Source organism: Oncorhynchus masou, chromosome 30 (genome assembly GCF_036934945.1).
Source record: "Oncorhynchus masou masou isolate Uvic2021 chromosome 30, UVic_Omas_1.1, whole genome shotgun sequence".
Lineage (NCBI taxonomy): Eukaryota > Metazoa > Chordata > Actinopteri > Salmoniformes > Salmonidae > Oncorhynchus > Oncorhynchus masou.
This window is the reverse complement of record NC_088241.1, coordinates 18,847,045-18,872,301: the sequence shown is the minus strand read 5'-3', so window position 1 is coordinate 18,872,301 and position 25,257 is coordinate 18,847,045. Positions and strand designations below refer to the sequence as shown.

At 40.2% G+C, this 25,257-nt stretch overlaps 3 protein-coding genes across 3 annotated transcripts; 2 read left to right on the top strand and 1 right to left on the bottom strand.

Annotated features, from left to right (window-relative positions):
- Positions 1-251: 251 nt before the first annotated feature.
- hormad1 (HORMA domain containing 1) lies at positions 252-10,129 on the bottom strand. The gene is made up of 16 exons (XM_064949832.1): positions 9,829-10,129; positions 9,514-9,577; positions 9,211-9,355; positions 9,036-9,099; positions 8,869-8,905; positions 8,754-8,774; positions 8,636-8,662; positions 8,427-8,494; positions 3,673-3,824; positions 2,172-2,329; positions 1,983-2,072; positions 1,773-1,830; positions 1,591-1,652; positions 1,321-1,404; positions 1,056-1,124; positions 252-817 (listed from the first exon to the last, which is right to left on the bottom strand). Exons 2-16 carry the CDS (start codon positions 9,544-9,546, stop codon positions 728-730), a joined length of 1,158 nt encoding a protein of 385 aa, XP_064805904.1. The 5' UTR covers positions 9,547-9,577; positions 9,829-10,129; the 3' UTR covers positions 252-727.
- A 231-nt stretch (positions 10,130-10,360) lies between these two features.
- Positions 10,361-21,785, top strand: LOC135522238 (alpha-endosulfine-like). The gene is made up of 3 exons (XM_064948317.1): positions 10,361-10,547; positions 14,890-15,012; positions 17,310-21,785. The coding sequence occupies exons 1-3, from the start codon at positions 10,494-10,496 to the stop codon at positions 17,478-17,480; spliced, it is 348 nt and encodes a 115-aa protein (XP_064804389.1). The 5' UTR covers positions 10,361-10,493; the 3' UTR covers positions 17,481-21,785.
- A 424-nt stretch (positions 21,786-22,209) lies between these two features.
- LOC135522237 (induced myeloid leukemia cell differentiation protein Mcl-1 homolog) lies at positions 22,210-24,752 on the top strand. Its single transcript, XM_064948316.1, has 3 exons — positions 22,210-22,831; positions 23,010-23,260; positions 23,388-24,752. The coding sequence occupies exons 1-3, from the start codon at positions 22,378-22,380 to the stop codon at positions 23,502-23,504; spliced, it is 822 nt and encodes a 273-aa protein (XP_064804388.1). The 5' UTR covers positions 22,210-22,377; the 3' UTR covers positions 23,505-24,752.
- The last annotated feature ends 505 nt before the right edge of the window (positions 24,753-25,257 follow it).

The following is a 25,257-nucleotide window of genomic DNA, read 5'->3' as shown; positions in this document are numbered from 1 at the left end:
TCTGCACTCATGCTAATAGCATCAGGTCTTGCAGACAGGAAGCTGAAGCTCTTTGAGCTTGAATTGTAGCAAGAACTTGCGTTTCCTTTTTCCAACCATGACACTAAAACAGCTGCACCCAGGTTTGCTGCTGATGGAAGCAGTTGTATCTGAGGTTCAGCACTAGCATGTAGAACTATCTGCTCTTAACCATACAGACCGAAATAAGAACCCTTTTTCAAAACTGAGAAAAGGCACTTTAATTTATTAGAAACATACATTTAATCAAATAACTTACAACTGGAGGGTACTGTATATTGATACTTTATATAACAATATAAAATATAAACACAATTTTGCACAGTATAACGTTCATGGTAATCAAAAGACAAAAATAAGTAATTCTCACAATGAAAATGTCATCCTTTGAAATAAATAAAACTGTGAGTTTCGCACTTCACAGACCCTAATATACAATTGTAGAAAATACATTTTTCCCAGTCTCCATATCACACACTAGCATGTAACTCAACAATGTAAATAAAAGTATAAACATAAACAATGTGGACTAGAAAGAACCATTTCCTGTATCCTTTCCATTGTAACAACAGAATGCAGAGGTACTATTGTGGTGTTGGCGGTGGGCACTACAGCTTTTCCTTTAAAACCACTAAAAAGGCCTCGAGGCCATCCAAATTAGAACATCGGTACTTGTCTTGACAGGTATCTTATAGGTAAGGTGGGGTGGTCAGTAGCGTTCCTTGGGTTCGCTGAACTTACGTTTCTTCGGCACAGAGGCCTGGACATCCTGACTGCAGGGGAACTCGAACTGCGATATCTGCTAATCAGAGAGTGACAGACAGTTTACAAACTAATGCAAGACTCTAAAATGAATAATGATTGCCAAACAATATTCTGTATACACCTAGATGGGATGGACTGAATGAGTCATATTGACTTGTTAAAAAAACATGTAGGTTTTATCTTTAAAAGACAATTTGCAAATTATTATCACTCCTTCCTTGAGTAAGACTGGGGGCTGAAATCTATGATGCTCGAGGGGGCGTGTCTCCCACCATTTTGTCTTCGATGGGAGAGGGCTTCTTCTTCTTGACACTGTGCACCTCAGTCTCAGCCTTTCTCTCCTGCGCACACACACACAGAACAAAGACAGTAAATCACAGACTGCAGGGAAGTGCTTGAGAAGCTAGTCAGATACACTAGTCCCATAGATATACATCCTCCATGATCATTTTTACATGACGTTATACAATGATGTCTTCCATTTGAACAGAACCAGTAGGAGTTAGATATGGTTGTGCGTTTTTGGGGGGCACTGACCAGGGTGGACCTGGTGACGCGTCCGCTCCTGGTCCTCTTAATGACCACTTCCATGTCAGATGTCCTCTTTCCCAAAGTGTCCATCTGAGACAGACAGGTCAATCAAACCACAGACCGTTACCTTCACAACTGGAGCAGCCCCTATATTACTTTATATTCATACAGTACTATCCCACCTATGTATTTGTATTGTTCTGTATTTACATTTGGTTGATACAAGGCCTATCTTAGTCATGACTATGCAGAATGTACATTTTGCTGTTATGTTACCTGAGAGTTCTCAGAGTTCTCCTCACATACCTCCATCTTCTCCTGGCAGTTCACCTGGACCTCTTTGAGCATCAAACATGATGAAAACACAACATGGATTTCAGACCGCATTTGACTTCTTAAAAGAGAAAAAATGTTCAGCGAAACTTCTTTATACTAAGTTTTGAGAGAGGAGGTCCTACCAGAATTGTCCAAGTAAATGTCGTTGTCCGGGTTTTCCATTACTTTTATCATGCGGGTCTGAAAGTAGAAACTATATTAAAAATGTTATATACTTGAGATATATCCCATGGGATAGAGACAGCAACGCCCCCTACTGGGTTAAAACAATAGTGCCTTGCCATAGGCACCCAGTTAAATTAGCCTAGATTTATGTCAGCCTCAGGTCTCACCTGCTGACTGCTGATCTTGGTCACTGTCCCCCCCTCCTCCATCTTCAGCTCCCACTTGTCCCTCACGCAGATTGGCTGCTCGACATCAACCTACAGAGAAAAGGGGACAGTTGTTTAATCAACGTGTCACCCACTAGTCTGGTTGACATTACTCTGCCTCTTTAGTTATTTCCCCCATTTCCTTCATACCTGCTCCAGCCTTTCTCTCTCTGTGGTCACGTCCACCTTCAGGGTGTGGAAGGGAGTGACCACCTCGCCCATGGTCAGGTTGACGGGCTCCTTCTCAAACTGCATGCTATCGCCGTCCCCCTCCATGAAGCCTGGGGGCTGGTAGTCCTGGGGAGTGACTGAAATACACACACACACACTCTTTAGGTGGTTTAAAAAACAAACATATACTTGTTATATCCCATGAAAGTTCAATTTTACTCCCGTACCCCGTCTGGGTTTTGTCGGCTAAGAATGGGCTTCAAATTTTGATATCAAATTCATAAAAACGGGGTCATTTAAGATATATTTATCGTATATATGCCAGTTTTCAACGTATTTGACGCTCAATAAGCACAAAGCTGAAAAGTTTCATTTGAACTACACAAATGAACTAAAAATCAAAAGGCAGTGGTTGGCAACATTCAATGAAAAACACTCCTAGCCTAATCTAATATGAAACACATCAAACAGCCTGCAACTAACAGGTTGTTACCTTCCTGTAAGTCTTCAGCTCAAGCAGGCATGCTCCAGCATGCTAACAACGCTGCAGTAGTAGTTCAAATGAGACTTTTCTAACTTTTGTAATGTCTTACTTATTGAGCGTCAAATATTTTGATAAAAGGCATCGGGTATGAGAAAATCAATGCACAATTATAAACTGGGTGGTTCGAGCCCTGAATGCTGATTGGCTGAAAGCCATGGTATAGCAGACCATATACCATGGGTATGACAAAACATTGACTTTTACTGCTCTAATTAAGTTGGTAACCAGTTTATAATAGCATTAAGGCACTTCTGGGTTGTGCTAGGACACAGCCCTTAGATGTGTTATATTGGCCATATACCTCACCACCTCAGGTCTTATTGCTTAAATATACACTGAGTATACAAAAAACCTGCTCTTTCCATGACATAGACTGACCAGGTGAAAGCTATGATCCCTTATTGATGTCACTTGTTAAATCCACTTCAATCAGTGTAGAAGGGAAGGTGACAGGTTAAAGAAGGATTTTGAAGCCTTGAGACAATTGAGACATGGATTGTGTATGTGTGCCATTCAGAGGGTGAATGGACAAGACACAAGATTGAAGTGCCTCTGAACTGGGTATGGTAGTAGTTGCCAGACGCACCGGTTTGAGTGTGTCAAAAACTGAAATGCAGCTGGATTTTTCACGCTCAACCGTTTCCCGTGTGTATCAAGAATGGTCCACCACCCAAATGACATCCAGCCAACTTGACACGACTGTGGGAAGCATTGGAGTCAACATGGGCCAGCATCCCAGTGGAATGCTTTGACACCTTGTAGAGTCCATGCCCCAATGATTTGAGGCTGTTCTGAGCGCTCCTAATGTTTGGTATACTCAGTGTAATTAAATTCATTTGATCATTCAAAAGACCCGGGACATGACCCCGGAACAGCGTATTGCATCACATCATCCCTTGTCTTTTAGCTTACTCTACATCATTGTGTGGTCTTTACCGTCGTCGTAGTAGGAGAGTTTCATGTTAAGACAGACATTGTCTGGCAGAGGACCCAGGTTCTGCATCAGTGTGTAGAGTTTACGCACCAGGAGGATGCTGGATTTTTTTGTGCTGCTGCAAGCCAGTTTTCCCAGATTCTTGCTGTTTTTGCTGAAACCAAAATAAATGTAAACATTTTTAAACAATTTAAAGTGTCTTTCTTCAATGCTTCTCAATGAAATTCTGCCATGCTATTATTATGCTATACACATTAGGGTTGAATTTTCCCCCCTGAATTTTACAAATGTCTGCCAAGACCGGATGTGTCCTTCAGAAGCATTACAAAGCATATAAATAGGCCTATGTCTGGATTTTATTAGAGCTTTGATCGTAAAGTCATGCCTGATGCAACCTAAACCTGATTAAATACATTTTATGACCCTACATTAAAGACATTTAATGAGCCCAAGCCCAAATGATTGAAACCGTTATCCAATACAGCTACTTCACATTACATAAGACAGAAAAACATAAAAGCACATAGATGTAGCTAGCTATATGCTCTCTTGGGTAAATAAATGAAACAAGCTCCAGTAATCTTTGAGTGTGAACTGTATTACTGTACTTCATTCTATTATACTGTAGTATATGAACTGGAATTACGCAGCTCGTTCAAACCATGATAAAGCAGGGAGAGAACATGCAATTCTGGTGCAGCACATGCGGTCTACAAAGTTATAAGTATAGGCTAATGAATTTGATTGACATTTTTCAGAATATTTCCCCTAATGTTATTAGTCTACCTCCTCTTTCTCTCTCTAGTGTTGCTTCATTCCTTCCTTGCTTTCAACAGGTAAATGTAATTTTGTTTTGTTGTACTTATCTTTGTCATTCTAATGACATGCTTGAATAATATAGGACTAGAATGAGATGCAACAGGCTTTCACTTCTCTTCATGAGGATTGGATGGTTATGGGTCTGCATAAATAACTGCTATATAACCTACCACCATCGCACATTCGCTCTTCTTTCAAACTACCCATGAGTTCTATTGGCTGCTGTATTTAACATTCCGCAAACAAGAGCTTGTGTCCCTCTTCGAATAGTCTAAAGATATAAAAAATGCAAAAAAATTATGTCCAGCCGCTATTCTAGTCTAGGTTTTCCTGCATGGGAGCATTTTTTTTTTTTACAGAGAGGACAGCTGAGTACAGGTGTGTGCGTATTGCACAAGAGACAGAGGCTATAGGTTAGAAGCTTATTATGCATTACCCATCATCATTTATTACCTAAATATAAGGCTAATACTGCATTGGATGTATTACCTGAAAGAGGTAGGCTAGCACATCTGGAGTGCATTTGGAAAATATTCAATGCCCTTGACTTTCTCAACATTTTGTTTTACATTACAGCCTTGTTCTAAAATGTATTAAATAAAACCTGTTCCTCATAAATCTACACACAATACCCCAACTTTGAACAGGATTGTGTTGAGGCACAGCTTTGGGGAAGGGTACATTTCAAAACATTTCTACTTCATTAAAGGTCCCCAAGAACACAGTGGCCTCCATAATTATTAAATGGAAGAAGTTGGAACCACCGAGACTCTTGCTAGAGCTGGCCGCTCAACCAAACTGAGCAATCGAGGGAGAAGTGCCTTGGTCAGGGACAGAGATCACACTAACAGAGATCCAGACTTCCTCTGTGGAGATGGGAGAAACTTCCAGAAAGACAACCATCTCTGCAGCTCTCCATCAATTAGGCCTTTATGGTAGAGTGGCCAGACGGAAGCCACTCCTCAGTAAAAGGTTCATGACAGCCCACTTGAAGTTTGCCAAAAGGCACCTAAAGACTCTCAGACCATGAGAAACAAGATTCTCTGGTCTGATGAAACCAAGATTGAACTATTTGCCCTGAATGCCAAACGTAATGTCTGCAGGAAACCTGGCACCATCCCTACAATGAAGCATGGTGGTGGCAGCATCATGCTGTGGGGATGTTTTTCTGCGGCAGGGACTGGGAGACTAGTCAGGCTCGAGGGAAAGATGAACGGAACAAAGTACAGAGAGATCCTTGAAGAAAACCTGCTCCAGAGCACTCAGGACCTCAGACTGAGGCATATGTTCACCTTCCAACAGGACAACGAACCTAAGCACATAGCCAAGACAACGCAGCATTGGCTTCAGGACAAGTCTCTGAATGTCCTTGAGTGGCCCAGCCAAAGCCTGGACTTGAACCTGATTGAACATCTCTGGAGAGACCTGAAAATAGGTGTGCAGCAACGCTCCCCATCCAACTTAACAGAGCTTGACAAGATCTGCATAGAAGAATGGGAGAAACTCCCCAATACAGGTGTGCAAAACTTGTAGTGTCATACCCAAGAATACTTGAGACTGTAATCGCTGCCAAAGGTGCTTTAACAAAGCACTAAGTAAAGGGTCTGAATACTTATGAAAATGTGATATTTCCGTTTTTATTTTATATATACATTCGCAAAAAACTATTAAAACCTGTTTTTGCATTGTCATTATGGGGTATTGTTTGTATATTGATGAGGGGAAAAAACTATTGAATCAATTTTAGTAAAAAGCTGTAACATAACAAAATGTGGAAAAAGTCAAGGGTTCTGAATACTTTCCGAATGCACTGTACATATAGGCCTATATACAGTTGAAGTCTGAAGTTTACATACAACTTAGCCAAATACATTTAAACTCAGTTTTTCAAAATTCCTAACATTTAATCCTAGTAAAAATTCCCTGTTTTAGGTCAGTTAGGATCACCACTTTATTTTAAGAATGTGAAATGTCAGAATAATAGTAGAGAATTATTTATTTCAGCTTTTATTTCTTTCATCACATTCCCAGTGGGTCAGAAGTTTACATACACTCAATTAGTATTTGGTAGCATTGCCTTTAAATTGTTTAACTTGGGTCAAACATTTCAGGTAGCCTTCCACAAGCTTTCCTACAATAAGTTGGGTGAATTTTGGCCCATTCCTCCTGACAAAGCTGGTGCAACTGAATCAGGTTTGTTGGCCTCCTTGCTCACACATGATTTTTCAGTTCTGCCCATAGATTGAGGTCAGGGATTTGTCATGGCCTCTCCAATACCTTGACTTTGTTGTCCTTAAGCCATTTTGCCACAACTTCGGAAGCATGCTTGTGGTCATTGTCCATTTGGAAAACCCATTTGCGACCAAGCTTTAACTTCCTGACTGATGCCTTGAGATGTTTCTTCAATACATCCACATAATTCTCCTCATCATGATGCCATCTATTTTGTGAAGTGCACCAGTCCCTCCTGCAGCAAAGCACCCCCACAACATGATGCTGCCACCCCCATGCTTCACGGTTGGGATGGTGTTCTTCGGCTCGCAATCCTCCCCTTTTTTACTCCAAAGATAACAATGGTCATTATGGCCAAACAGTTCTGTTTTTGTTTCATTTGACCAGAGGACAGTTCTCCAAAAAGTACGATCTTTGTCCCCATGTGCAGTTGCAAACCGTAGTCTGGCTTTTTTATGGCAGTTTCGGAGCAATGGCTTATTCCTTGCTGAGCGGCCTTTCAGGTTATGTCAATATTAGACTTCTTTTACTGTGAATATACAAAGTACATTAATCTCTAGGAGAAAGAACGTGTCTCCTTCCTGAGAGGTATAACGGCTGCGTGGTCCTGTGGTGTTTATACTTGCGTACTATTGTTTGTACAGATGAATGTGGTACCTTCAGGCGTTTGGAAATTTATCCCAAGGATGAACCAGACTTGTGGAGGTCTTGGCTGATTTCTTTTGATTTTCTCATGATGTCAAGCAAAGAGGCACTGAGTTTGAAGGTAGACCTTAAAATACATCCACAGGTACACCTCCAATTGACTCAAATGATGTCAATTAGCCTATCAGAAGCTTATAAGGCCATGACATCATTTTCTGGAATTTTCCAAGCTGTTTAGGCACAGGCAACATAGTGTATGTAAACTTCTGACCCATTGGAATTGTGATACAGTGAATTATAAGTGAAATAATCTGTCTGTAAACAATTGTTGGAAAAATGCTTTGTGTCATGCACAAAGTAGATGTCCTAACCGACTTTCCAAAACTATAGTTTGTTAATTAACAAGAAATTTGTGGAGTGGTTGAAAAATGAGTTTTAATGACTCCAACCTAAGTGTATGTAAACTTCCGACTTCAACTGTATATCAATCTTGAACACGATTATCTATTTTGGATGCAATTTGAATGGAATTGATGGAAAGAAAGAAAGACTGCGAGAGCACTCACTCATGCACCGATTTAAAGAAACGATAAAGGAGTGTTTTAACCACGGCAATTAAAGAAATATATAATCTTTACAATAAAAAAATAAGGTGATCCCCGAAAGCCAGATGGAGGTGTGCAAATTAGATGCGCATTCGGTCTTTATATTACTGTAGCATAGGCTATGCTGCAGCAAATTTAGGACAACCTATAACAATAAAAAAAGTTACAAAGTTACCAAGGGAGGGTCTATATACTGAGATGGGCTGTCGGTTCCCACCCTGACTGTTGATGATTCATTATGCAGTGACCAGAGGGAAGGCCTTACTGAATCCAGATTTAGACATCGCATATAATTGAACAGTTCCATTTCAAGTCATGCTGTTCATATAAATAATTTATAATAATTTACCGGTTTCTCAGTTATTTATCCTTGGGAAAGGGAGTGGTTTTGGGAAGTAAATCTCAGTAACCGGGTTCCCACCATTCAACCCTAATACACATTCACAAAGCTATACCTTTCAAAGTCAATTTTGGGTCCCTTTTCAGTGTATTGGACTTTGAACTGGTAGCATTCAGTAACCTTCTGGAAATTGTAAAGAAAGACAAGTGTCACAATGAGAAACAGCTTGATTCAAGAGGTTACACATACTGTAGTTTGTTCTAGTGCAGAGAATCAAAGCATTACTATGATCGATGCCTATGGGGTTAAAAAGTAGTCTATTACCTTTGGATTCTCTGGGTCTGTGTATATCTATAGAAAGTGGAATGAGACTACAAACTTTAGCAACGGAAAATGTAAATGCTTTATATGCTGAAGAAAATACTTGATACGATATACTCACAGACATAACGACCGTCCGCAACTGTTGGAATACAAGACATTCATTATTTGTAATTAATTAACATTAATAACATGCAGATGATGAATAAACAACTAAATGCTAGCATCTCACTTACGTATTTTCTCTGAAGGGCATCAAAGCATCCATGCATCCTGGGAGGTGTATAAAAGAGTCTTAATTAATCAACACTGAATTAATCATCGAACTAGGATAAAGGGAAAGGATTTGGCCACAGAGTACTGTACTGTAATTTCCCACTGAGGCTTGGTGGTGAATACTAACCACTGTACAATCTGACTGGCACCAGGGCAGGTGCGCTCCTCCCTGAGGATCATAACTTTCTGCTCTGTGGCATAGAAAGAGAAGTGTAAGGCTACTTTTTGAAGATCTCGGCTAGGGTATCATAATTTAAATAACAATTGAGTTCATTTAAAAATAACATAAATTGTGTTTTGACCTTCAACATATTTTCTCCCATAAGCTTTTTCTGGGAAAAGACCCCTGAGATAAGTGATGCTGGAGACTGCAATGGCCAGCAGTTTCTTCACAACAATCAAGGACTGCTGCTCTGTTGAAACTACATTTGGCAGCAACTGGGTGCCCTATAAAATATAACAAAGACAGGCGCTTACACCGAGGCAATTTGAAGAGGTCTGAATAAATAGACGCATGTAGATATTCATAGAACATGCCATTTGCTCGCTATAAAACAGCAATTCAATAGGATCAAGGTCTGGCTATGGATTGCCAGAGGTTTTACCTGAGCAGCCCGCAAACGTTGTTCACAGGCCATGGTAGTAATAGTTGATAACAAGTTGTCAAATCTGAAAATTAAGATTAATCAGAAGCCAGGTAACTAGCTATCAAATGTAAAGCTATGTTGAAATATGTAACTAGCTAGCTAATTACTAGTTTACACAGATATATACAGAAATATGTTATACTAATCTGGCTAGCTCCGTCAGCTAACTAGCTATTTGTTAGCTAACGTAGCTAGAAGTACACACACCTACTGATCATGACACTGATTTTACTCTACAACCCATTGTGAATAGTATGAAATTGCATAACTCACATAGCTAGCTATTACTACCTAGATAGAGCGCAGTCACTCAATTTGTTTTTTGGTTAAAAAAAATTCAACAAAAATACAATCTAGAAGCTAGCCAGACCGAATTTACTAAGAAACTGTTGGATGTTGGGCCAAACTCGCGCCAGACGCACACATTTACCCGCCAAACCTGACAGCTAAAGTAGCCAATCAGAGGGAAGCTTAGATAACGCACATTTTCTTGCCACCACAACATGCATTGAGTGATTAGTGATATCAAAGGGAGTAAGTGATATGTCATGGCCGAGGTAAACATCAGTTTTAAATTAAGTTGATTATGTTGTGGCTCTATTGTTAGTGTAGTTTGATGCAAAGCTGCGCACAGATTGAATATCCGCACTCTATTGGACACAGCTCTGTCATTCAGCATTTCTCTATGATTAGTAGCATTTCATTGGCTGTCCTGGTATCTAATACAACATGTTTCCTTATACCATTGGTTACTGTATATGTATGTCACAAATGGCAATCCCACACGACGGCGTCACAAATTATTTAGCTTTTTTTGTGTCGAGGAGCCTTGTTCACAAGAGGCAGGTTAGATTTATGGAAGCTGGAAGAGCACCCCTGCATACATTCTAACCTGCGTTTTCAAGCAAATCGGACTTCTAGTCCATTATAGCTGCGTAATGTCGTCCGAAAATCTATCAGAAAGTCCGATGGAATATGAGGATGAAAAACAGGTGGGTTTAATATCATGACACTATCTTGAGTTGGAAAGCTAACTATAACGCTAGCTCGTTGTAACGCGTTACAAGTAAATTGTTTGATTTGATAGCTAGCTAGTTAGCTTTCGTTACAGCATCAAACCTGCAAACTTCTCGTTTACCAACAATGACAGTGTGTATAAATGTTTTGGAAAGGTATTGAGTAAGATTTACGTCTCTCCCGATAATCAATAATAACGTAGGTACTGTATTATTATTTGTTCCGTTTTCCCTTGTGCCATTGTGGCTCGCTGGTCCATAGGTTATAATATATGCCTGGGCCGTATTGGTCTATCCTGACACTGCAGTAGTTGAGGTTGAGTCTTCCGGCTTTCGAGACAAATACAAACAATACTACTAAAGCCTATCCTTTGAAATCTGTGTTTCAATGGAAACCAGGGTCAATCATCACAGTTACTTACATGCTAGCGGATCAGTCACACAAAGATTTAATGATGTATAAGCTAGATCTATTGATTCATACTCGTGTTCAGTCCCCTATGCTTTGTGAATGTTATTTGCAGTGTTGCACTGATATTAGGCTTAGCTATATATACAGTTGAATTCGGAAGTTTACATACACTTAGGTTGGAGTCATTAAAACTCATTTTTCAACCAAATGTTTTGTTGACAAACCATATTTTTTGCAAGTCTGTTAGGACATCTACTTTGTGCATGACACAAGTCATTTTTCCAACAATTGTTTACAGACCTATGTTTTCACTTATAATTCACTGTATCACAATTCCAGTGGGTCACAAGTTTACATACACTAAGTTGACTGTGCCTTTAAACAGCTTGTAACATTCCAGAAAATGATGTCATTGCTTTAGAAGCTTCTGATTGACTCAAATTATGTAAATTAGCCTATTGGAGGTGTACCTGTGGATGTATTTCAAGGCCTTCCTTCAAACTTCAGTGCCTCTTTGCTTGACATCATGGGAAAATCAAAAGAAATCAGCTAAGACCTCAGAAAATAACATTGTAGACCTCCACAAGTCTGGTTCATCCTTGGGAGCAATTTCCAAATGCCTGAAGGTACCACGTTCATTTGTACAAACAATAGTACGCAAGTATAAACACCATGGGACCACGCAGCCGTAATACCGCTCAGGAAGGAGATGCGTTCTGTCTCCTAGAGATGAATGTACTTTGGTGCGAGAAGTGCAAATCAATCCCAGAACAACAGCAAAGGACCTGGATGAAACCGGTACAAAACTATCTATATCTACAGTAAAATGAGTCCTATAACGACATAACTTGAAAGGAGGCTCAGCAAGGAAGAAGCCACTGCTCCAAAACCGCCATAAAAAAGCCAGACTACAGTTTGCAACTGCACATGGGGACAAAGATTGTACTTTTTGGAGAAACGTCCTCTGGTCTGATGAAACAAAAATATAACTGTTTGGCCATAATGACCATCGTTATGTTTGGAAGAAAAAGGGGGAGGCTTGCAAGCCGAAGAACACCATCTCAACCGTGAAGCACAGGGATGGCAGCATCATGTTGTGGGGGTGCTTTGCCGCAGGAGGGACTGGTACACTTCACAAAATAGATTGCATCATGAGGTAGAAAAATTATGTGGATATATTGAAGCAACATCTCAAGACATTAGGACATAGTTTAAGGTTAGTCACATGGTTCTTCCAAATGTACAACGACCCCAAAGCATGCTTCCAAAGTTGTGGCAAAATGGCTTAGGGACAACAAAGTCAATGTATTGGAGTGGCCATCACACAGCCCTGACCTCAATCATATTGAGAATTTGTGGGCTGAACTGAAAAAGCATGTGCGGACAAGGAGGCCTACAAACCTGACTTCGTTACACCAGCTCTGTCAGGAGGAATGGGCCAAAATTCAGCCAACTTATTGTGGGAAGCTTGTGGAAGGCTACCTGAAACGTTTGACCCAAGTTAAACAATTTAAAGGGAATGCTACCAAATACTAATTGAGTGTATGTAAACTTCTGACCCACTGGGAATGTGATGAAATAAATAAAAGTTGAAATAAATAATTCTCTACTATTATTCTGACATTTCACATTCTTAAAATAAAGTAGTGATCCTAACTGACCTAAAATGAGGAATTTCTACCTTGATTAAATGTCAGGAATTGTAAAAACTGATTTGAAATGTATTTGGCTCAGGTGTATGTAAACTTCCAACTTCAACTGATGAAAAGTCACTTGTACAGGCAGCATCCTGAGTAGATGCTGGTGAAGGTCAGAGGTCTGTTGACAAACCCACTGGTCATATCATCAATATTCATTGACTAGCAGGTATAGGGAAGGTACTGATGCTATACTTTGTCTTATCAATGATAATGGATGCTTTTAATGCAATGGTATTTTGATACAATGACTTGAAGCGAAACTGGTCATGTGAGAAAATAACATTTCATGGTAGCTAGCTACTATTGGTCTAGCAGTTTGGAACTGTTTGAGGGTGTGAACAGTATCCAGTCCACTCTTGCATTTTCCCTCATTGGGGCTGAATATAGCAACTTTAAGTTTTTGTAATGGATCCAAGTGAATCAGCAAGGGAATCTGTTCATCTGCTTCTCTACCCTGAGTCACCTATTATCCCTGCTCCAGCAAGCTTTGCGTTTACTGTCCACTGCATGGAATGGCAGATATTCTCCTGTACTTCGATTGCAGGGTTTTGTGGGTTTCTCAATGTCTTCTTAGCTTTATTTAGCCAGATAAGTTATGTCTAAACAGTGATGCTGAAACTCAGATTTTTCCAATGAAAATGTATGCCAAACTAAAAACCTGATTGCACAGTAAAAAACAAAACATGCATTATAACAAGGACTACTTTTAACAGTTTCCACACAAAACATTTTACAAAACACATTTACTTGAAGAACAGTACAGATACAAACAGAATGATGGTTTGTGCTGTCGTTCTGTTACCAAACTTTGCATCTGCACTGTTCTGTAAGTACAAAAATAAAATAGAAATTGCTACATTTTCTGTAGAAATTGTTCGAAGTAGTGCTTGTGCATAGAGTTGTATGGTTTGTTGAACTTTAATCATTGGGTTTTGTTTTGACATTTTAAAGTGAAAAATCAGTCTCAGTTACTGTGGAATTGCTACAATAGAGAATACATGTTTTGCTGACTTCTACCCAGAGTCTCTGGACTGTGGGCAATAGCAAGGTGTGTCCTGTTAGCCTACTTTCCACTGGCATCTGTCCATGGACTCCACACTGGCAGTAAAGGGTAAACCAGTTTGTCTAGTGCAGGAGTTGCCTCCAGTAAAACCATAGGCTTACACCTTACAAAAAGCTTTAGCATGAAAGTGTCATGTGAACACTAGAACCACTCTGCAAGCTCTGTGTACCTAGACTTTGGTCAGCAATTACTCAAGGCCTGTTTCTGTATAATATTCTCCATAACCATAAATAACCATGGCTTGTACATATTTGCAGACAAACTGTTTTCCTTTCATAAAGTCATCTGTTTTTATGGCACCAATAACATGTCAGGGATGGGGAAACTGGTAACAAGGCTGTTTTATCCACATTAGCTGAGGAAAAGTGTGTAAGATATGGGGAAATAATGGATGTGAAGCTGCTTTTTAGTCACTTAATTCTTACTCAATCATAACACTCGTCTTCTGAGTGAGTTGTTTATCGCAGGCAACCATGAGGGCGTGAGAGAGAGTGTTGCAGGAGAGCATGCAGAGTGTGACTCATACTATGAAGACGCTTCAACTCCCTCAAGTCATTTTCATGGCGTTAGCCCACTTCACAGCTGAATATGAGTAGGGTTAGGCTATATGATTCAGATGCAATCCTTTCTGAAGTGCACAGTGCCAGCCCAGTAATCTTATAACCTTCTTATTAGTTTCAAGTTTTAATGCCACGAGTACAGTGAAATGTCCTTCTTGCAACTTCTAAACCCAACAATGCAGTAATCAATAACAATGTAATACTAAAAACAACATAAGGTAGAACATAAATACACAAGAAATAGAAATAAGAATAACACAAGTAAGTAAGTAAGCATTCTATATACAGGGTCAGTCAGTTCCAGTACCATATTTACAATGTGCAGGGATACTGGAGGAATGGAGGTAGATAATTGTAGGGGTACGGTGACTAGGCATCAGGACAGTTAAATGGAGAATGTCTATTTTAAAAACCTATGCTTGTTCTTCTCTGCGCATCATGGCTGACATTATGATGAAGGATATATAGGCGTAGGCTACATAAGCCTATTGTTTAGATGTTTCCCCTCTTTAGCTAAATTCCTTGCACATAGCAAGTAGCACCCATATGACGGCACATCGAAATGTTTGCTTTGTCTGGACAGGACTCTCAGGAAAAGAATGCCAACCTTGTGAAGGGTGAAGAGGTCAAGCTGAAGGCCAAGTACCCCGGCCTGGGCCAAAAGCCTGGAGGCTCCGACTTCCTCATGAAGAGGCTACAGAAAGGGGTAGGTGGAACCCTTCTCCTGGAGAGCCACAGATAATATATGCTTTTGATTCAGCATGTTAGTGAGGCTGGAACAAACACCTACACACCCTTGTTGACCACTTGACTAGAAATCGCATAGGCTTCGAATACTTCTCTTTAAGACATTTCAATGCGTTCTGCATTTTGAGGATCTGAGATTGCTACTGCCACAGACATACCAAGGCAATGTTTCAATTAACTTGTCCAGATACTTTTTTATTTTTTTGTCAACATTTTAGAAAGTTCACAAAGAATAGAGATTTAACTTTACGTTTAATTATCTTGTGTCAATAAATACAGCTGGACGTAAGGACCTCGCACCTAAAAAATTATATATATATTTTTTAATCAAAAACCTACAGTGTTGAATAACAATAATGGTTGAAGTGTTTCATTACCCATTTAGGCAAATTGTGCAGTATTAAATTGGCGACAGCCTCTATGCCCTCCCACGCATCAGTTTGATGTCTCTGGTATAGCCAGTGAAAGTCATGTATAGAATGCAATAATTTACTAATAGGCGAAGCAATTTAGGCATTCTTGAAAGTCAGGACAATCCTTGTCCTGCAAAGAAACATTATTTTATAGTTTAAAAAAAAGATTTTGCAAGCAGTAGGCATTTTAGAATTTAAAATGTGTAGTGGAGCTTTATAGTTACTTGTGACATACTTTTTCTTGCCACTGTATGTGAACGCTTTGGAATTACCTGGATATCTACATTAATTGGTCATCAAATTTGATCTGATCTTCATCTAAGTCACAGCAATAGGCAAACTGTGTGCTTAAACTAATAACACAGAAATTATTGTATTTTTCTTGTATATATTGAATACACAATTTAAACCTTCACAGTGTAGGTTGGAAAAAGTATGTGAACCCCCTCCCTATGCTTTAAGTTTCTCTAAACGCCTTGATGTCCACGGTAAGGCCACGGTAATTGTCTATAAATGGAGAAAGTTCAGCGCTGTTGCTACTCTCCCTAGGAGTGGCCGTCCTGCAAAGATGACCGCAAGAGCACAGCGCAGAATGCTCAATGTGGGTTAAGAATAATCCTAGTGTCAGTTAAAGACTTATAGAAATCTCTGGAACATGCTAACATCTCTGACGAGTCTATGGTACGTAAAACACGAAACAAGAATGGTGTTCGTGGGAGGGCACCACGAAAGAAGACACTGCTGTCCGAAAAACCCATTGCTGCACGACTGAAGTCTGCAAAAGTGGATGTTCCACAGCGCTACTGGCAAAATATTCAGTGGACAGGTGAAACTACAGTTGAGTTGTTTGGAACACACACCACTGTGAGGAGAAAAAAAGGCACAGCACACCAACATCCAAACCTCATCCCAACTGTAAAGTATGGTGGAGGGAGCATCATGGTTTGGGGCTGCTTTGCTGCCTTAGGGCCTAGACAGCTTGCTATCTTGGACAGAAATGAATTTCCAAGTTTATCAAGACATTTTGCAGGAGAATGTTAGGCTATTTGTCTGCAAATTGAAGCTCAACAGAAGTTGGGTGATGCAACAGAACAACGACCCAAAAAACAGAAGTAAATTAACAACAGAATGGCTTCAACAGAAGAAAATAGGCCTTCTGGAGTGGCCCAGTCAGAGTCCTGACCTCAACACAATTGAAATGCTGTGGCATGACCTCAAGAGAGCAGTTTATACCAGACATCCCAAGAATATTGATGAACTGAAACAGTTTTGTAAAGAGGGCTGGTCCAAAATTCCTCCTGACTGTTGTGCAGGTCTGATCCGCTACTACAGGAAACGTTTGGTTGAGGTTATTGCTGCCAAAGAAGGGTCAACCAGTTATTAAATCCAAGGGTTCACATACTTTTCCCACCCTGCACTGTGAATGTTTACATGGTGTGTTCAATAAAGACATAAAAACGTATAATTGTTTTTGTGTTATTAGTTTAAGTAGACTGTCTATTGGTGTGGCCTAGATGAAGATCAGATCAAATTGTATGCAGAAATCCAGGTATTTCCAAAGGGTTCACCTACTTTTTCTTGCCACTGAAACTACATTTATTCCAAAAAATATTGTTTCCATTTGTCTAAATAAAGTTCGACAAAAGAAAATCCACCCGTCGAATGACTAAAAATTGATCTTTAGAACATTTCTGCCATTTCCATGACACGTCGCAATTATTTTTTTTGTGACATTGCTTTTGTTGAATAAACCAGCGTCAATGAACCTGTCTATATTAATTTTAACAAGCAGAACTACTCAAGACAACCTGAATTGAATTCCTTTTTTCTTGCCCCCACCTAGCAAAAATACTTTGACTCAGGTGACTACAACATGGCCAAGGCCAAGATGAAGAACAAACAGCTGCCCGTGGCAGGCCCCGACAAGAACATCGTCACAGGGGACCACATTCCCACGCCACAGGACCTGCCCCAGAGGAGGTCCTCCTTGGTGACCAGCAAACTAGCAGGCTAGCCTAGCCTCCACCCATCCACCAGGCCCCCAGCTAACGTTCCTCACCTGTTCTCCAACAATGTTCCCCCCCTAGTCATCTCCAGGCTCCACTTGGCTTTAACATATCGGGAAGAGCTGTGAAAGTCAGTACATATTGCTTGTATATGGGTATGGTGGGGAGGGGAGGTGAGCTGGGACCTTTTCTACCATCTCTCCACACAGCTCTGCCCTCTGCGCACTCTGCTCTACCGCCTCCCTTATGTCTTGGTTTGGTGTTCAGAGGTACATAAAGTAGATGTGCCATCAGGGAGGCTGAGTTTAATGCACTTTGTATTATGTACAGTACGTTTTTGCATCCCGAACGACACCAAAATATGTTGTTGACGAGGGAGTTGGGAACCATGATCGCTCCACATTTTCCGATGTTGTGTTCTCGTCAAAGCTGGGGGTAGATGTTTGTGTATTTTGCTTGCACACCAAATCTGGGAGGGAAGGGAACCATGGTGAAGTATCCAAAGGAAGGCAGCGGTAATCAGAGGGAAAAGTGTAAACTGATTTGTGGTTTCCTTTATCTCATGTTCTGTCAAACAAAAATCCAAGGTCATCCATGCTGACCTGAATTAACAGATTTGAAACTGCACATTTTCTGCCCATGTCGCTTTAATTCTTGACTCCCTGTTGCTCTTCTTTTTTTTAATATGCTGCATGATTGTAACATGTAACGAAATGTGCAAATCTGGAGGGGTTAGACGACTGATGGGAAGTAGCAAGCAACCAAATGGAGCCCTGGAATGTCCATGGTCACTCTCCACACCTTCCTTCCCTCTCAATGTCCTGACAATCCACACACTCTGTCTGTAGGCTGCCCTTGGCGAAAGCAATGGCAGAGCAAACTGAATACCCATGTATCATTTTTAAGGCTGGGAAAAGAAGCAACTGTTCAATATTCAAGTTAAATCTTAGTTCTGTGGCTATTACACCTCAAAGAGCCTAAATGATTGGTAGGGGATCAATTCAGTGTATATTTCTGTATTGTGTTAAGAAAATTGACATTTGGTATGATTTGTGTCTTCATAAAGGGTTGTTTGTTCATTGTCACGATTAGCCATTTACTACAATCTGGCTCTTTTCACTGTTAATGGCAGTTCCTGTTGAGAAACTCTTCTAGTAACAGAAGAGTATTGCCTAGTTCCCAATTACATTAGTTGCTAAACCTCTCTTCGGTCTCTCCTTCAAATTCAACATAGTAGGAGCCTCCCAGTGTACTGCTAAAGCATATAGCCTTACATATTGACATTCTAAATATAAAAATCTGTGACGCCAGTAATGGGGTAAACAGTCGGCCACCGGCTAAACTGGCCCTGACTGGCCCCTGGATCACACAGACCTAACTGGGACACAGCGTGTTTTAGAGATATGCTCACTTGACACATGTCAAAGGGAAGGGATTTTATGACAGGGGGGGGGGGGGGGTGGACTTAGTTGGCCCTGCTCATACCTGTTGGTATGGTACAACTTGCCAAATAGTTAACTCATACAAAAGTAAAATGTTTGTACTCTGGTTTAAAGGTCAGAGGTTGTAGGCTATGTTATCACCTGAATGAGTTGTCCTATCACACAATACACACTTGATCACTCCTATCTTGGCACCTTTTGAATATTCCCTGTGTCTAATTGGCATTGAGTGTGCTTGTCTGGGTTAGTATGAATGTGCTACTGTTCTCTGTCCCAGTGGGTGTAAATAGGCTTTTGGGGGTTGAGTTTTTATTTTATTTTTCTGATTTCACTACTTGTAGTTCTCTGATTCCAATGTTTCCTTTATCCTGTCATTGAATACACTACGTAAGCTTTATGTATTATTTTTTTTACTACAGAGACATTAATCTGTATAATATGAATGTGTGTAAATGCTGCTGATTCAGTCGATGACAAACCTTTTAAACTGAGATATTACCCTAATAAAGAACGCCTGTCCTAGGATTCAAACAATCGGACCCACTCCTACCATGAATGTCTGCTAATGGGAGACTCACTAACCACTCCAGGTTTGGGAGTACAATTCCATTTCAATTAGGATATGAATTGAAATTCTACCCATGATCAATGCAATCCATTTTGGTAACTGGCCAGCTGGAGTTGAAATTTACACCACCATGTTACTTGATTTTGAACAGAAAGACTGTGCAGAATCCTAAATATTTTGTAGCATAGCTTATTAAAGTGTCAAATAATATAATTGGATATGCTGAAATGAAGGTTGTTGAAACAACCGCAATCAAGAATTCCTCTCCTAAGTTTTTGTGCACTGTCTGGCTTTGTATGGAGCAATGTAATGAGAGATATACAGTTGAAGTCGGAAGTTTACATACACGTTAGCCAAATACATTTAACCTCAGTTTTTTAATCCCAGTAAAAAAAATCCCTGTCGTAGGTCAATTAGGATCACCACTTTATTTTAAGAATGTGAAATGTCATAATAGTAGAGAGAATTATTTATTTCAGCTTGTCAGAGGTTTACACACTCAATTAGTATTTGGTGGCATTGCCTTTTAAATTGTTTTAACTTGGTTCAAATGTTTCAGGTCGCCTTCCACAAGCTTCCCACAATAATTTGGGTGAATGTTGGCCCATTCCTCCTGACAGAGCTGGTGTAACGAAGTCAGGTTTGTAGGCCTCCTTGCTCGCACACGCTTTTTCAGTTATGCCCACAAATGTTCTATAGGTTTGAGGTCAGGGCTTTGTGGTGGCCACTCCAATATCTTGACTTTGTTGTCCCTAAGCCATTTTGCCACAATTTTGGAAGCATGCTTTGGGGTCATTGTCCATTTGGAAGACCCATTTGTGACCAAGTTTAACTTTCTGACTGATGTCTAGAGATGTTGCTTCAATATATCCACAATTTTTCTTCCTCATGATGCAATCTATTTTGTGAAGTGCACCAGTCCCTCGTGCAGCAAAGCACCCCCACAACATGATGCTGCCACCCCAGTGATTCATGGTTGGGATAGTGTTCATCGGCTTGCAAGTCTCCCCCTTTTTCCTCCAGACATAACGATGGTCATTATGGCCAAACAGTTCTATTTTTGTTTCATCAGACCAGAGGACATTTCTCCAAAAAGTACGATCTTTGTCCCCATGTGCATTTGCAAACTGTAGTCTGGCTTTTTTTATGGCAGTTTTGGAGCAGTGGCTTCTTCCTTGCTGAGTGGCCTTTCAAGTTATGTCAATATAGGACTCATTTTACTGTGGATATAGATAATTTTGTACCAGTTTCCTCCAGCATCTTCACAAGGTCCTTTGATGCTCTTCTGGGATTGATTTGCACTTCTCGCACCAAAGTATGTTCATCTCTAGGAGACAGAATGCGTCTCCTTCCTGAGCAGTATGATGGCTGCGTTTTCCCATGGTGTTTATACTTGCGCACTATTGTTTGTACAGATGAACGTGGTACCTTCAGGCATTTGGAAATTGCTCCCAATGATGAACTCGACTTGAGGTCTAGAATTGTTTTTTCTGAGGTCTTGGCTGATTTCTTTTGATTTTCCCATGATGTCAAGCAAAGAGGCACTGAGTTTGAAGTTAGACCCTGAAATACATCCACAGGAACGCCTCCAATTGACTCAAATTATGTCAATTAGCATATCAGAAGCTTCTAAAGCCATGACATCATTTTCTGGGATTTTCCAAGCTGTTTAAAGGCACAGTCAACATAGTGTATGTAAACTTCTGACCCACTGGAATTGTGATACATTGAATTATTAGTGAAATAATCTGTCTGTAAACAATCGTTGGAAAAATGCTTTGTGTCATGCATGCAGATGTCCTAACTGACTTTCCAAAACCATAGTTTGTTAACAAATGTGTGGAGTGGTTGAAAAATGAGTTTTAATGACTCCAACCTAAATGTATATAAACTTCTGACTTCAACTGTAGGAGGGTATGTTAAAATACCATGTCTCCTGTTCAACTATGATAAGTGCCAGAATGTAAACAAGTGAAAATGACTGTGTGCTCTAAAGTACCTTGTGCTGCTTACCGACCCTGTTTTTGTTTAGCATACAGTAAAGATGTTTTAACATTATCTTACTCACTGCATAACTACAGCAAAAGTTTATCCTGGCCCAAGATAACTGCAGGGATATCTGGAGCATCCTTGCTCCCAATAACTGGGGGTTTACATAAGGATATGCTGATTGTGGAGCTGGAGACAGAACAAAATATTGATTTTAAGATATTTGAAAGTACATGAGTACTAATGTTTCAGTTGTGTGGAAGTAATGGAGTGAATTTGTCATTATTTGAAATAAACTTTTACATTAATATCAATTACTTGTATGTTCTTCTTCTCACATTATTGATTTGATCACCAGTCCTGTTTACAACAGTAACCAACACACTGTCTCTAGCTACACAGGGCAGGATACCTCCACTTTATATGTTGATAAGTTCCATACAAAGTATATGATCACAATCCGTCATTGGCCACCAGGGGACACTAGAATTCCGCATGAACTGTTTATCAATGGTCTCTGAAGGGATATAGCAAAGTGTACACTCCCCAGCTAATCAAAACGTAAAATGTATTTATCTGTACCGTTCAATGCAGATAGAATGCCTTTTTATATCCTCTCTTCGTGTATGTTTTTATCTGAATGTTATTGGAAAAACATATAGATATATTTGTAAAGCTAATTTAAGGAAGCGGGGGCCCAATGGGATAGGCAGTCGAAGTCCCTCCCACTTGTCTTTTCAAACATTACACGACAAAAGGTTGGTCATTTCCGCACCAGCAGTCAACGATGGGTGATATTTGAGCAACAAAGTAGCTAACCGCTAGCTTTTCGTACAATAACAGCTAGAAGTGTAAATTTTATTTATTTATCAAACGCTTGTTTCTTTATCTAAACGTTAAGCCAAGATGAGTCTGTCGATTGCACGAGCCGCAACTACGATGTTGCATTTTCAAAATGGAGGATCTTCGTACCTAGCTGATAATGCTAGCCCTTTGTACTATTTAGACGGGGCCGTATGTGCTGGGGCGTCACCGAAGTCTAAAGTGGACTTGGGAAATGGGACCGGCGATATTCCACCACGACCCACGACATTAGGAGTGAATGTTGTGAAAAGCAACGTCCTCGATAATCATTTGTCAGACCGAAGCAACAATGACGATTCTTTGCCCTGCACTCCTCAGATGGCGTCAGAATGTGGGCCTGATGAAGTATTGGAACATGATACCAGACAACTCATTGAGCATTTTTTGGGGGACTACACAGGACTGTCTCAGCCTCGATGGAAGCAAAGCAAGCCTCTTACGACCATGAAGCGAGTGGTGGAGGACGTAATAGCAAAGCACCGATATGCATACAATGGTACGTAGATTTACAGTAATGATCTCTATAGATCCTTATGGTACTGTATATCCTAATTTTCTGTTTAACAGTGGTACTGAGCTCATCGTGCGCTAACTTGGTTAATAACATAGCAATATTACCAGTAATATGTTTCGTTCGTTTTACTCAGACCTAGATTTTCAATGTATTTTTTTAGGTATGGTCGTCAAACTTGACTTGGATGATCGATGCGATGACATGAGCGTCGTCAATTCTGTGGCCAAGACCATGTTCAGTGATGGGATCACGAACTGGGGTCGCATCGCCAGCCTGGTGGCATTTGGCGCAGTGGTGAGCCAGCACCTGAAGGAGAGTGGCAGGGGACACTGCATTGATTTGGTGGGCCAAGAGATTGCCACATACCTCCTCTCTGACCAAAGGGACTGGCTGGTCAAAAACAATGCTTGGGTGAGTCATCTATGTGTTCCATTAGTCATTTGAAAATGTGAGCTAATCTGAGGATAGTTAATCTTATTTAGTTTACTTGTTCAATAGCTAATCATGAACCAAACTTTGTCTTTTGTCTCCCTCTCAGAATGGATTTGTAGAGTTCTTTCATGTTCAAGATCCTGAGTCCTCGGTAAGGAACACCCTCCTAGCCTTTGCTGGAGTTGCTGGGATTGGGGCAACACTTGCCATGTTGATCAGGTGAATTGAACAATACTTACCTGTTACTTTTTTTCAACAAAGAAAATGGACTATGCCCGCAAGTTCCCTGAAATCCTTGATAGCACCATGGTTGGAATGAGTACCCAGTGATGTCCTGCTTAGTCAAAGAAGAGGGTCAGTCTGTTGGATTATAGTGAAGGACTGAATTGGGACGGTGCTTTGGTGTCAAGCTCAAGTTTGCTTTTTTCCCGCATCAACATTTTGGTGCCTTTTTTTGTTTGGGGGTCATTTGAGGATATTTGGTAACAGTCTCCAAATATATTCATCTCACTTCTTAAATCTAATGGACTTGTTAAATGGCGCTTTTATTTAATGTAAAAAGTACAGACATTTTTATTTTTGTAATAAATGTATAGTTGAATTTAGACTGGTACAAAGTTAATTCATCTGCAAGCTGTCAACTCTCTTTTTAAGTAATCAAGATGGAAAAGCACTAGCTAATAGCTATAATTCACAATGTCAAAGTTCTGCCTCTGACCATAAATTTGGCTCAAATGACTTGTTTCTAGTCCTTGTGATATTAGTCATACATGTACATACAGGGATTGGTGTAAGAAAGGCAGAACCTGCATTGAACTGACCACTGAGGGCCTTAGGATTCAACTAAGAAGGTATACCCAGGTTATGGGAATTGAAAATGGAAAGTGCTTACAGCAGAACGGCTTTATTTTATATGCAATTAATTGCCTTAGTGTCTTTATGACATGCATGTATGTCATAAAGCCCCTATCTCTCCTACACCACATTCATAAGTCCGTATTCCTGTTCCTTGGGGTAGATTTTCCAGTCTTGCCTGGCAATGCATTTGTGTGGTTGCAATGTGACTTCCTGGTTAATTAAAACTTGTGACTGTTGCACTAGGCTTTACTGGGAGGGGGAAGGGGGGACCTGTTTGAAAGTCAGTTGAAAATTCCATTCTCAAGACTATGCTGATTTGTATTTGAAGTGTTTCATTTCCAAATTATATCCATGTAAATGAAATGTGCTCACAGGTATATGTTTTAAATATGAGCATAAAGATTGCACATGGTATCTGGCATTGGTTCAATAGAGGCAAGATCATCTGGACAGTGAACGTGTACCACAGTTCCACCCAACGAACTAGCACTAACCCTCCTGATGTATCTTGCTGACAACTTCAGGAGATTACAGGAATTTATATGATTTAAAGGATACAATCATGCAACTTTATTCACTTTTGTGACTGCAATGAATAAAGGATGTGACTTTATTCACTTTGTGGCTGAAATTGTCTCAAAGCAGAAGTTTGACGGTTTACTTGCTGTGGACTTTTGAGACTACTTTTCGGAAGGGAGGGAGATTTTGTGAAAAGACAGCAGTGACGTCTGCACTGTGCTAGTTTCTGGTGCTGAAAAGTAAACCCATACACAAATGAATTCCTGTGTTGTACATAGTCATCTACACACACACACAGTTGTTTACAGTGTTTATTCACACCATATCCCCGAACATGCACTGTGAGGTTATTTCCTAGAAATTTAATTTCTGTGGTAACCACGCCTATATGTGTGTCATAGGCAGACCTCCACTACGGTATCACTTCAGCTGCAGCCTTAGTTGTCAGAAACATAATTATTAAACTAGGTCCACCAGAACCTCTTGGGTGCCTCAACCTCTGAGTTGTCAATAAAATAAGTTAACAGCAGTCCAAAGATCTTTTACAATGTTACATAACGTCAGTGACCACCTTTTTTAGCTATTAAGTTTGAGATTTT

Bases quoted from the DNA above. Each gene is read 5' to 3' on its own strand.
- LOC135522237 (XM_064948316.1), top strand. From the start codon at position 22,378: ATGAGTCTGTCGATTGCACGAGCCGCAACTACGATGTTGCATTTTCAA. The intron at 22,832-23,009 runs GTACGTAGATTT...GTATTTTTTTAG, and splicing joins GCACCGATATGCATACAATG to GTATGGTCGTCAAACTTGAC. The intron at 23,261-23,387 runs GTGAGTCATCTA...TCTCCCTCTCAG, and splicing joins TGGTCAAAAACAATGCTTGG to AATGGATTTGTAGAGTTCTT.
- hormad1 (XM_064949832.1), bottom strand. From the start codon at position 9,546: ATGGCCTGTGAACAACGTTTGCGGGCTGCTCAG. The intron at 3,825-8,426 runs GTATAGCTTTGT...TTTTGGTTTCAG, and splicing joins CCCAAAATTGACTTTGAAAG to CAAAAACAGCAAGAATCTGG. The intron at 818-1,055 runs GTGGGAGACACG...TCTGATTAGCAG, and splicing joins CTCCCATCGAAGACAAAATG to ATATCGCAGTTCGAGTTCCC.
- LOC135522238 (XM_064948317.1), top strand. From the start codon at position 10,494: ATGTCGTCCGAAAATCTATCAGAAAGTCCGATGGAATATGAGGATGAA. The intron at 10,548-14,889 runs GTGGGTTTAATA...TTGTCTGGACAG, and splicing joins AATATGAGGATGAAAAACAG to GACTCTCAGGAAAAGAATGC. The intron at 15,013-17,309 runs GTAGGTGGAACC...GCCCCCACCTAG, and splicing joins TGAAGAGGCTACAGAAAGGG to CAAAAATACTTTGACTCAGG.